This window comes from Heterocephalus glaber, unplaced genomic scaffold (genome assembly GCF_053883595.1).
Source record: "Heterocephalus glaber isolate CG9 unplaced genomic scaffold, H.glaber_assembly_v1.0 deba00001532, whole genome shotgun sequence".
Classification (NCBI taxonomy): Eukaryota; Metazoa; Chordata; class Mammalia; order Rodentia; family Bathyergidae; genus Heterocephalus; species Heterocephalus glaber.
This window is the reverse complement of record NW_028258330.1, coordinates 29,672,248-29,685,125: the sequence shown is the minus strand read 5'-3', so window position 1 is coordinate 29,685,125 and position 12,878 is coordinate 29,672,248. Positions and strand designations below refer to the sequence as shown.

At 38.8% G+C, this 12,878-nt stretch overlaps 1 protein-coding gene across 4 annotated transcripts in view; it reads right to left on the bottom strand.

The window, feature by feature from the left end:
* The window catches only part of Dhx35 (DEAH-box helicase 35), an 85,324-nt gene that overhangs the window by 48,250 nt on the left and 24,196 nt on the right, over nucleotides 1–12,878 (bottom strand). For all 4 annotated transcript variants that reach the window (XM_087188987.1, XM_087188989.1, XM_087188988.1 and 1 more), the window contains exons 5-7: nucleotides 9,827–9,931; nucleotides 7,554–7,615; nucleotides 6,641–6,710 (exon numbers count right to left, since the gene is read on the bottom strand). In XM_087188987.1, coding sequence (XP_087045113.1) covers nucleotides 6,641–6,710; nucleotides 7,554–7,615; nucleotides 9,827–9,931 — 237 coding nt within the window. The remainder of the gene's footprint in view (nucleotides 1–6,640; nucleotides 6,711–7,553; nucleotides 7,616–9,826; nucleotides 9,932–12,878) is intronic.

Below are 12,878 nucleotides of genomic sequence, written 5' to 3'. Positions count from 1 at the left end.
TCCCATCTGTGGTAATTCTAAAGAGGAAATGAATAGATTGGGAGTATGTGAACTCAACTTTGGATGATGGAGAAATGCTGGGGCTGCCATCCTGGAGCATGCACCCATGGATCGAGATGGGTCCCCAGACAACAGCACCACATGGCACCCCCACTGAGAGCCATGCAGAGGCTGAGTCTAAGCAACTCCCCTTGCAGCCCAAGGCCCACAGACACATATCAGCAGAGGTCTGCTCAGAGGCTCTGCCCACATCTACCACCAAGACTGAGGAGCCAGCGGGCTCCATGGGTGCCAGACAAGAGCAATTATCCTACTCAAGTGATAAGATGGATCGATCTGGAGAGTACTGCGAGTGAGGCCTGTCATCTAGTGGGGTGCCAGGCTCTACCACTTAACCCAGAGAATATATTGACCACAATAATGGCAATCATCCTTTCTCCTGCTATAAAGGAATAAGAATCAACTAACATCTGGAAGCACTCCAACTTCAGTTCACTTTGATGCAGCTGATGCAGCCTCTAAAGACAGAAGGGGGAGATGCCAGGGCCCTCAATATTGATTATGCCCAAAACATGCTGTAAGCAGTGGGGCTGCAAAGAGTTAAATTTCTCAATTAGCTTACTTTAAGAAGCAAGTCCGGGGGCTGGGGATTTAGCTCAGTGGTTCCGCCGCCTGCCTCCCAAGCGCAAGGTGCCAAGTTCCATCCTCAGTACCAAAAAAACCAAAACAAACAAAAAAGAAGCAAGTCTGACTGAAGCTACATGACTCACAGAAGTGTCTCATGAGCATGGCAGTAGCGTGCAGGCTAATACAACCTCCCCGCTAATGGCCACAGCTGAGACCAGAGTAATGGCCTATGAATCTGTGGGGCTAATATGAGATAACGTCCATAGCTGAGGTCAGAATAATCACACCCAGATTCCATTCCCACAATTAGTGCCTTCATAGCTGAAAGGACAATGCTCTAACTATAACAATATATTTTGTCTATCTTGCTTATAATTTGGAAAAGCTCTGACTTCTCTTTAAAGTCTTCCCTGCATTAGTTTTCATGGTAATTTCATGTACTGCGCATCCATACATGCACCTTTACCCTGACTGATGGATAATAAAATTAGGTGGAAGAGATGGGCCAGTGCCTTTTGCCAAAGGAGCATTGGACATCCCAGTTCACACTTTCTCTTTAACTCTGGTCAAAGTTTTTCTTCAACCTTGCATTGCACACTGGGCAGATAGGGACTGAAGACTTGCTGCAGGAGTCTCTGGCATTAATACACTGTTGAATAATCAATCAAGGAACAAATCTGAAGTTTAAAGGTTCCTAGAATCAAATTACAATGGAAGGGGCGGGATTTAGCTCAGTGGTTTGGTCGCCTGCTGCCCAAGCGCAAGGACCCAAGTAAGATCCCCGGTAGCAAAAAAAAAAAAAAAAATTACAATGGAAACACAATATACCAAAACCTATGGGGCACAACAAAAAATCTTCTAAGAAGAAAGTTTAAACTGTGAATGCCCACATTAAAAAAAGAGCAGTACATAATAACATAAAGAGCATCTGAAAGTCCTAAAAAATGAACAGTAATCCAAATCCAAAATTGGAGAAGGAAATACATTATAAAGATCAGAGCAGGAATTAATGAAATTGAGACATACAAAAGGAAAACCAGTAAAAAGGACGAATGAATCACAGCTGACACTTTTAAATGGTAAACACGATTAGTAAGTATTTAGTCTAACTTACCATAAGTAGAAAGAAAAGATTTACATCAATCCAATTAAAAATGAAAAAGATAAATTTACCATAGGCATTGCAGAAATCCAGAGGATTATAAGAAACTTTTTGAAATCAAATATTCCAATACCTTAGAGAATCTAGACGAATTGGATAAATTACTGCACACATAATTACAAAAACTTAACCAAGAAGATGGAAAAATCCTGAACAAACAATTAAAAGGTGATAAAATTGAGGTAGTAATAAAATTCATCCCAATTAACTAAAACCCAGGATTTTATCTTGACTTCCAGGAAGATCTACTGCCAATATTCAAACTCTTCCATGAGATTGAAAGGAAAAGAACATTGCCAATATCATTTCTTAAATCTAACATTTCTGTGACACCAAAACAGAAGATTACAGGCTAATATCATTAATGAACGTAGCTGTGAAAATCATCACAATGATACTTGTAGCTACATGTTTTGTTTTGTTTTTTGGTGCCAGGGATCGAACTCAGGACCTTGTGCTTGGGAGGCAGGCACAGTGCCACTGAGATAAATCCCTGGCCTCACAAAGATACTTGTAAACAAAATACAACAAATCATTAAAAAGATCACTCAACATATGTAAATCAACAAATGTAAAATACCACATAAACAGAAGGGCAAAAGTCACATAATCACTTCAATAGGTGCAGAAAAGGCCTCTGACAAAATCCAAACATCCCTTTGTGATAAAAAAAAACTTTGATAAAAATATGTATACAAAGTTCTTTACCTCAAACTGATAAAAGCCATTTATGACAAACCTACTGTCAATATTTTAGCACTTTAGTTTTCAGAGCTCTGAATTTTTCATATTTATTTCTTTACATTGCCTTATCATCTCTGTCTTGGAATTCGTGTTTACTGACTGTAACTGCCAAAGTTTTATTTCTCTCCTGTCTTCTTGGTTTTTTGAGACAGGGTCACATTCTGTAGTCCAGGCTGGCCATGAACCAACCATAGTCCAGGCTGACCTCAATCTCTCAACCACCCTCCTGCCTCAGCCTCCTGAGTCCTGGGGTTACAGGCGTGAACCACCATGCCCAGCTGTTGTCAAGGTTTTATAGCATTAAATAGTCACGTGTAATTGTTCTGCCCCTTGGTTAATGTTTAATTTCAAAGTAAAGGTTTTGTTTATTTCATTCTACTTTAATTCAATGTTTCATTGTAGCTGTGTCATTTTTCCTTTTTTATTCACTTTTTGCTTTCTATTCTTATACTACTATATTTTACTATAGAATCTGTGATTCTCTCTGACTTTATCTTGGTAGGCTAGGCCAAGAAATGCACCCTTTCTTCGCATCACTCCACAAAATGTCAATCTCCTACTTGCAGAAACATATGGATATGCTACTTTGTATATTAACCAAAGAATGTGTGAAAGTGAAAGATTATCCTGGACTATCTGGGGGACAGACTGGAGATGTGACAGTATAAGCAGAGGTTAGAGTGATACTCCTTGAAGAAAGTGAAGAATAGATGAGGACTGCATGCAGCTTCTGAACCCTAGAAACCTCTGCCCCTGGAAAATGATAACAACCACAGAGAGAACTGATAGGGTAAAGGAGGCTGAAGAAGGATAAGCCACTGCCTGGGACTCATGGTAATTACTAGAGAGGAAACAGTTTGACCTTAAAAGATGCCGTATGTTCTACACACAATGGAAGGTAAAATAATGCTGTTTCAGAATTCAAACTCTACAGGACACAGATATTCCAAAAGACAGACTGGGGGCTGGCACAAAATCATGGAGAATGAGACTGCCAGCCACAAGAATAGAATTCCTGATGAAGACCAGGTTTGGTGTAGTCAAAACTGAGTCTCTCCCATCTATCAGGGAAGTGATGAAGAAAAGTGGCAAAGGAGACAGGCTGGATTGGGAAGACACATGAGAATGTACACAGTAGCAGGAGAAATTTATTAAGTGCTGGAGTTGTTTGGATTTATGAGGTACTCTCAAATATGCACCTCTATTATAATATGTATCTGACGTGTATTTCCACATAACTTAAATAGTAATACTATGATGTAATATTTACTAATTTCAATGATAAAAGCATGGTTCTAAGCCTAATCCTCTCTAGTCCTGCCATATCCTTGGGGTTGGGAAGATTCAGAAGTACAGTGGCCCTAGACACATCAGAGGATTTCCTTTGTTTAATCAATATCATCTATTACACTTTGGGTATGAAAGTTCAAGTCAGTGACAGATGAACATAGGCAACAGATTAAGCAATCCTGCAGTGCTGTGAATACTGGTGGGGTCCTGGAACACCATGGATGTCATCAATAGGTCAAAGAACCCTGCTGAGGCCTTAGTGATAACCGGTATCATACCAACCAGGGTATCATACTGAGCGTTATGAAGGACAGTGATCTGGTGAACAGATAGTTTCTTATTTGCTTTTTTTTTTGGTGTATACATTTAATTTCTTATCATTACTAGTAATTCTCTAAGAACAGTCTCAGACTCTTACTTGATATCAGCAATTCTGCAAAGAGTTGAACCATGAAACATAAAGAGAAGAAAAAACACCAGCAGAAACTCTTAAAACGACCTGTGAAGAAGGCAAGGAGTATAAGAGGAAAGTTGGATTTACAAGATGTTCCGCAGAGTAGAGCCAAGGTACTGGCCCAAACTCAATGCCACAAAGTGGCGGACAGTTCTTCCTCAACCTCAGGGGACTTCTCCTATGAAGACAAATTCTTGGATAGAGAACTGCACAACTCTCCAGAGGATGCCGCTGAGACACATGAGATGGTCCCAAGTTCAAATCTGGATGCAAGAGAGAATTTCTCAGTCTCAGAACATTTGCCCTGCATCCTTTCTTCAAGCAAGTGCATTCCTATGGACCAGGATGGTCCTGGATCCTCCAAGAGGCTTTTAAATCAAGATTTGATGGAGAGGGAGAATTTCTCCTTCATGGAACATTCCCATTTACCTTCCTCCTTGGCTAATAACCCCTCAGAGTCTGCAACATCTACTGAAAAGAAAACAGTCATGAATGTTTACTATAAGCCTGTCCCAATGAAAAGGGGTATGGCTACCTTGGGGGATACAGAAAAAGATCTGGGGCCCCCGCAAAGATGACAAGAATAGCAAAAATTACATTTCCTGAGAAGATCCCTTCAAAAGCCAGCCTCTCTTATATGTGCCTAAGAGACGTCCCAACTGACAGTGAAAATGGCCTGCACAGGGAAGGCCAAGAGGGAAGGGAAGAGGCTGAGAAGCCACCTGAGAATCTGGCCCAGGATTCGGGGCTGGAGGACCTGTATAGTGGCTTTAGGTGCATGGGCTGCAACCAGGTCTTCCCCAATATGCGGATGCTTAAGAAACACCTGGAGGATGGGGTTGAGGGTGGTGCTTCAAGCCTTAGTCTTGCATTTGCCAAACTAAGGAACAAAATGAAGCAAAGCAAGAGAATCACAGAGGGGGAGAATAGGAATATGACAACATCTGGAGGCGATATGGAGATACTTTTCAAGTTCTTGTTAGTTTTGGCTTTTTGTAGTTTTTTGTTTTACTATTATAATAAGTAGAAATTAAATCATATGTTTCTGGAAATAATAAATTAGAGGCAATAACTCAAGAGGGCACCAGAAAACTTTTCCATCCACAAAATAGCAGAAAAAATAAGCATCTTCACAAAAAAAAAAAAAAAATTAAACATAAATAGTCACACATGGACAGCGGCTCCTATATAGCAAAGTGTACTAGCACAGTGATAGAGACTCTTAACCCCAGGTTGAAGATAGGTAAAATCAGCAGAGAAAGAATTTGTATCCAGGCCATGTGATCCAGGACCTGTGATCTTGATTGCTCTGGTAATACCACTTCTTTCTACCTTCCTGTCACTGGGAATTTGTCCAAAGACAACAATCAGGAATAGGGATAGGGAGTGTAGAGGTAAGGATTAAACATAATTAGCCATGGGCCCGGGGATTTAGCTTAGTGGTTTTGCCACCTGCTGCGCAAGTGCAAGGACCTGAGTTCGATCCCCTGTACCAAAAAAGCAAAACAACAACAACAAAAAACATAATTAGCCATGAGCTGTAATTGGGGCAGCCAGATAATGGGCACTGAGTTCATTATAATCTTCTCTCCATTCTGGGGTATGTTTGAAACCTTAAGAAAAACTATAAAAAGAGAAAAGAAAAGAGACAAAAACACAACATACTTAATTATAGGTGCTCACTACAAAAGCACTTGCAGTATTTAAAATGTGAAAGCCATATAAATGCCTAACAGTAGAAGAACTAAATACATTATGGCAGAGACAAGTGATTATGCAGCCATAAAAAATAATGTCTTCAAGGGCCAGGGATTTAGCTCAGTGGTTCCGGCACCTGCCTTGCAAACAAAAGGTCCTGAGTTCGATCCCTGGTACGCCCTTCCCCAAAAAAAATGTCTTCAAAGAATATTTAATGACACAGAGAAATTATCTTGATGTAATGTTAAAAGAAATATACAAAATACAAATTACCACATACAATCCAATACTCACTGGGCCAAAATAGATGCATGTACACACAGAAAAGAACACATCAGTGTTCTAAGAGTGATTTTATTTCTGAATGGGTAAGATAATGGATGACTTTTTTTTCCCTTAGTACCTTGTAGGATTTTCCAAACTGCTAGTTACTTGCTGAATCAAACAAAACAAAGACACAAATACAAAACTCTGGCTGGACGTGGTGGTGCACATCTGTAATCCCAGCACCTGGGAGGCAGAGGCAAGAGGATCACCCTGAATTCAAGGCCAGCCTGAACTACATAGTGAGACCCTGATACTAAAAAAAAACAAAACCAAAAACAACAACAACAACAACAACAAAAACAACCCCCAAAAGAACACCTCTGGCAGTACAGTCATACCTTCTTGAGCAAGCCAATGGCAATGTCAGTGTACAAGGTCCTCTCATGGGCTTCGTCCAACATGATGACACTAAGAATGAGAGGGACACTGCCTGTGAGCACCACAACAACCACCCCACGTAGTACCATTCACCAAAGGCACCTGAGTACCAAGCTCTCATACAATCACCTCAAATCGAAAGGAAAGCTAGTCACTCTCCTTTAACGGTGAGGTAATTCTTAGGCAAATAAAAATGGTGATATCAACATATCTTGGTTTAAAAAAAGGTGAATTATTGCTATCTTTAAAGCGCTTCACCACCCATACTGGATTCTAATAGGATTTAATAGTTGATTTTCACTAGCAATATAGTCCATAACCCCACAGAACACATAAACACCATAACAAAGCCCAACTACCTTAAGATTGTTATTCTATAGAAACAGTCAAAGGGTCAGGTTGGTCACATGTACCAGGGAGTCAAATGGGACATCCTCTTCCAGAATACTACAGATCTGAGGTGCAACCTTAATGTTGGGTGTGATGGACAAAGACTCACAGAGAGGGAGAAAGTAAGAAATAATTATTTGGACTTTGGACATTACATTCAGCAAAACAATGCCCAGTTAGTTCTCTGCTATACTATGACTCTGCAGTTACTATCTATCCTGGAATGGCACCGAGGTAAGACAAAAGGCTGCTTAAATAATGACAAGGATTTTCATTTATTCACATTTGTTCACTGTTAGCTGTCTGCAGGGACCATGCTATCTAAATTCTGACACAAACATCAAGGGTTGAAACAGCCATGGTCAACAGAAAAGTTCTGAGCCAGCTGTGCAGAGATATGAATCTCAGCTAGCAACACAACTGCTTCTAAATCTATTTGTGGACTTTGGAAACTTCAGGTGAGTTAACAAAAAACACACTTACCTGTATTTTGTTAACAATGGATCAACCATCATTTCCCTGACCAGCATTCCATCAGTAAGAAACTAAAAAATAAAATACAAAGTTTTAGAAATAATTCATTTAATTATATATTAATATTTTTAAGTTCAAGGGGAACTCTTTGTAAAGTTGAAGTATAACCTCTTCACCAACACATGTGCAAAACAATTTCCACAAAAGACTGTGAGGAAATGTCCCAATACTTTTGTTACCAAGATATGAAATTGTTCATACACACAAAAATAAATTATTTCAGGGCCAGGGATTTAGCTCAGTGGTGCCGTGCCTGCCTCGCAAGCACAAGGACTGGAGTTTGATCCTCATCAACATTTATTTTATGAATATCAACTAAGTCCCAATTCCTCTGAGCTGAACCTCTGGTACTAATGATGAACAGACAATGGAGACAAGCCTGTGTCAACCCCAGGGAATATTTGAGATCATCGTTCTTTAACCATCCCAGAGACTTAACACTGCGGCTCTTGAAGTTAACCTAGACTTTCATTGATACTATTTTAGGGAACTTAGAAGGTCAAGGCTAAGAACATGGGTTATGGAGTCAGACTGCTGACTCCTTCCACCTCCCAGGTCCTCAACCTCTTCATAATATAAACCAAGGGCTAAATCTTACTTTCAAGTTCAGTTCTAGGCTAACATTCAGGGACTCTACGCAAGATCTCTGTACTTGCCAGCAGACTAAAGTCCCTGAGGGGCAGCATGATTTCCTACACTTTCTACCATGGCCCTGCTCTACCTCTTATTTGCTGTGTGAAAAGTAGGCAAGTTCTTATCCTCTCTGAGTCTGACTCCTCACCTGTAAGGTGAGGTAATAAAAGTATCTAAATCACAAGGTTATCATGAGAATTAAGTGAGATAGCATATATAAAGTATTTAGCACAGGACCTAGCACACAAAGAGTGTTCAAGGTATGTCAGTTATTATTTAGGAATAATGAATGTTTATTAAATGTCTCTGAAAAATGCAGTAACAACTGGAAGTTCTTCCTATCACCCCAAAACAAATTCAGTATGTTAATAAGGCTAACCATCCTTTCTATGCTGGCTCTTAGTATTTTTACTTTTCTTGTTTTAAGAGCAGGATGCATTTCCACCATAGTTTGCTTAGACTTGGTGCCAGCTGCCACACATATGCACAGAAGTCAAAAGGAGAATTGCTACAAATGATAAACCAGTCAAGAACAGAGAGGCTTGAAGTTATAACCAATTAGAACACAAAACCAGGGCTGGGGATTTAGCTCAGTGGTTCCGCCGCCTGCCTCACAAGTGCAAGGTCCCAAGTTCAATCCCCAGTACCAAAAAAAAAAAAAAAAAACTAGAACACAAAACCATCTCGGGAAGGAGTCAAAAAGAATCATTTGGTTATATAAACCACTGAAAATTAGCTTGTTTAAATATATTTGATGCTAGGGACAGATACTCTCTTTAGCTGGCAAAATACATGTCAAATGTGAAACATAACAAAACAGAAATTTATAAAACAAATTCTTTTACACTACATTGTTCATTTTGCTGGTCTGATTATTTTCAATTTTCCTCTGTTGTAAACTGAAAGATAACTGAGATTTTAATAACCAACCTTCATCTCATCAGAGCACTTCATTTATTGTTTTATTGCACTAGCTCATTAGACTTTGATTCCAGTACTGCAGTAAATAAGACACCCTGTTGAGTTGATTATACATTGATTACTAGTGACACTTATTATTTTAATCTTAGCAATTAGAGCAAATAACACACAGATAAAATCCATTATCAGGCAAAAATAGGGAAAGTTCTAACTAGTGAAAATATCATTTATGAATTCTACACTGTATCCATTTATGCCACTTTGTCCCTGTTCTTAAGTCTTTTACAGGCTCACTTCTATATTTAGATAGTTAGGTTAGTCAGTAGAAAAAAATACAACACACATAAGCAGGACAACTTCGAGTCCTGGTACTATCACCAATGGGAGAATAAATGTAAGCAAAGTAATTCCTTCAACCTCCAAGGCCCTCAACCTCTTCATAATGTAAGCCAAAGGCTAAATCTTACTTTCAAGTTCAGTTCTAGGCTAACATTCAGGGACTCTATGCAAGATCTCTGTACTTCCCAGTAGGCTAAAGTCACTGAGGGACAGTATGATTTCCTATACTTTCACCACAGCCTCAGTATGTGAAGGTAGCATGCTTTTAATTTCCCCCAAAATAACCTTCATCCATATTCATACTACAAAAAGCAGCTTGCACACCTCACCTTAATCCTTGTAGCCAACGGGTCAGTACAGTCATCAAATCGGATGCAGTAGCCCACCTCATGGCCCAGTACTGCACCCCTTTCTTCAGCTACTCTTCCTGCAACCTTAGGGAAGAAAGATCATGCTAAAAATAGAGACATATAAATTACTGCACAGAGCACATACTATGAAAAATCTAAAGGTCACATTAGATAATAGTCATATAATAGTCAAGATTCCAGAAATCCAACATAAGAACAAAATATTAAAAGCTGTTAAGAGAAAAGAAACAAATCACATACAAAGGAAAGCCCATCAGAATCACAGCAGACTTCTCAACACAAACCCTCAAGTCAAGGAGAGCCTGGAGTGAAATATTTCAAGGCCTAAAAGGAAACAATCTCCAACCCAGATTGATGTATCCTGCAAAACTCTTTCAAAACTGATGAAGAAATAAGATACTTCTATGACAAAGAACACCTGATGAACTTAATGAATATTAAAATATTCAAAAGGATATTCTAATATCCTTCAAAATATTCTAAAGGATATCCTAGAAAGAGACAATGAGGATTACAACTCCATTAATCTCAACAGAATGAATTCATCAGGCAAGGCAAGAAATTAAATGGGAAAATTTTTTAAAAAGAGCGACCCAACAACAGGAAAATATCATGACAAGGATAACTCAATAGATATCAGTTATAGCCATAAATGTTAATGGTCTCAATTAGCCAACCAAAAAAAAATAGACTGGCAGAATGGATCAAGAAGTAAGATCCAACAATATGCTACATACAAGAAACACACTTAATTAAAAAAGAAATTCATACACTGAAAATCAAAGGATGGAGAACAATACTCTATGGGACAGGAACCTGGAAAAAAGCAGGGGAAAGCAGGGATAGGTATTCTATTTGCAGACAAAGTGGATTTCAAGCCAAGACTAAGAGAGACAAACAAGGTCACTTGTAAAGGGAACAATCCAAGAGGAAGAATTGACAATTATAAACAATACATGCACCAAATACTAGTGCACCCAGCTAAATAAAACAAATATTAACAGACATGAAAAATCAAATAAGCACTAATACAATTATAGTGGGGGACCTCAATACCCCACTATCACAAATAGACAGATCAACTAGACAAAAAAATCAACAATGAAATACTAGAACTGAATCAAACTTTTGAACAAATGGACTTAATAGATGTCTACAGAGTGTTCCACCCCACAACATCAGAAATACATTCTTCTCAGCTGCACACAGGATGTTCTCCAAAATAGACCACATGCTAGTTCACAGAACATGCTTAAATAAATGCAAAGAAACTGAAGTTATCCCATGCATATTATCAGACCATAGTGCAATGAAATTAGAGATCAACAGCAAAAGAAACCACAAGAACTTCATAAATACATGGAAATTTAAAAACAGCCTCCTGAATGGGTCACAGATGAAATTAAAGAAGAAATAAGTTAATTAAACAATAATCCCAATACAACATACCAGAATTTATGAGACACAATGAAAGGAGTCTTATAAGGGAAATTCATAGCAGTGAATGCCCGTATTAGGAAAACAGAGGCAATTCAAATAAACCTAAGGTTGAACTTCAAGCTCCTAGAAAAAGAAGAGCAAGACAAACCCAAAGCTCGTACAAGGGAAAAAATTATACAGAAAATTATAAAGATTAGAGCAGAAATGAATGTAATGGAGACTAAGAACGATCAAAAAAAGGAAAGAAAAGGTTCAAATCCATGCAATCAGGAATGAAAAGGGTGAAATTACAAGATTGGGTTGGATCCTTCTCTGCTTTTGGAATTAGGGCAATGCTTGCTTCCAGGAATGAACTTGAGAGTATTGCTTCCCTTTCAATTTCATTAAAGAGTTTGAGAAGTAGCTGCATTAGGTCTTCTCTAAATTTCTTATAGAATGTAGCAGTGAAGCCATTGGGACCTGGGCTTTTCTTTGTTGGTAAGTTTTTAATTACCTTTTCAATTTCAACAACCCAAATTGTTTCTCTGGTGCGACAAGCTAGAAGTGTAAATGAGGACCAAAATGTATAACAGATATTGTGAAATAGGAAGAAAATGTTCAAAGGGGAAGGGGAACTAGTAAGAGGGTGGGAGAAAGAAAAGAAAGGAAAGAAAAAAATGAGAAAAGAAGGAAAAAACAGAAACAAAGCTTTTGTAAATAAGGAGGGGTGGAGGGATTAAGGGGAAGGAAGGGGAATGGGAAAAAATAAGAACCAAGATATATCATGTACAGGTACAAATTCCCAATGATGAATGTGATCATAATGTACACCTAAAATGAACTTATAAACTTAATGAATAATAATTTTAAAAAAAGAATACAACCCAGAGCATCAGCACACTACACCAACCCAAGTGAGGAAAGCATTCTGGTGCCCTGCTTCAGAGAGAAGGCAACCCTGAGCCCTCAGTGGTTCCTGAGTCCTAGTTTGGAAAATGGTTGCCACAGGAGGTGTCCTGAGGCACAGCTTACTGACAGAGCCATGCACCAGCAGCCCCTGGCTCAGAGCACAGAGACTCCCTGCACTCGGTCCTCCCAGGCAAGCACACTCTGTTATCTGCTCATCATTGTTGAAGAAACTGCAGAGCAGATGAGGATCAGATGTGGCTCTACACAGTGACTTGAAACTACAGCTCTGGAGAGCCAAAACAGAATCCATCATTGAACAGCTGACCTGTACCACGTACTCTTTCAAAAACTTATGAAACCAGAAATTCATTCTACACAGCTCTACCTCTGGAGGGTGTTTTTCTTCATAAACAGCATTTCCCAGGACAGTTTTGTTATTGGTCTGAGTTTACCCTACACAGTGGTATACTATAAATCTTGGAAGATGGTACAAATAGAAAATGTGTACAAAGAGATACTAGGAGACTGAGGAAAAAAGGACTGTAAGAATAAAAACAAATGAACTGATCCTCTTCACTTAAATATAATCATTTCATGTGTCTAAAAGTAAAAGCCAAACTTGTTTATTCTTGTTATTTCATTATTTGTATACATGTGCATTGAAAATGTTTTTATTTTCAAA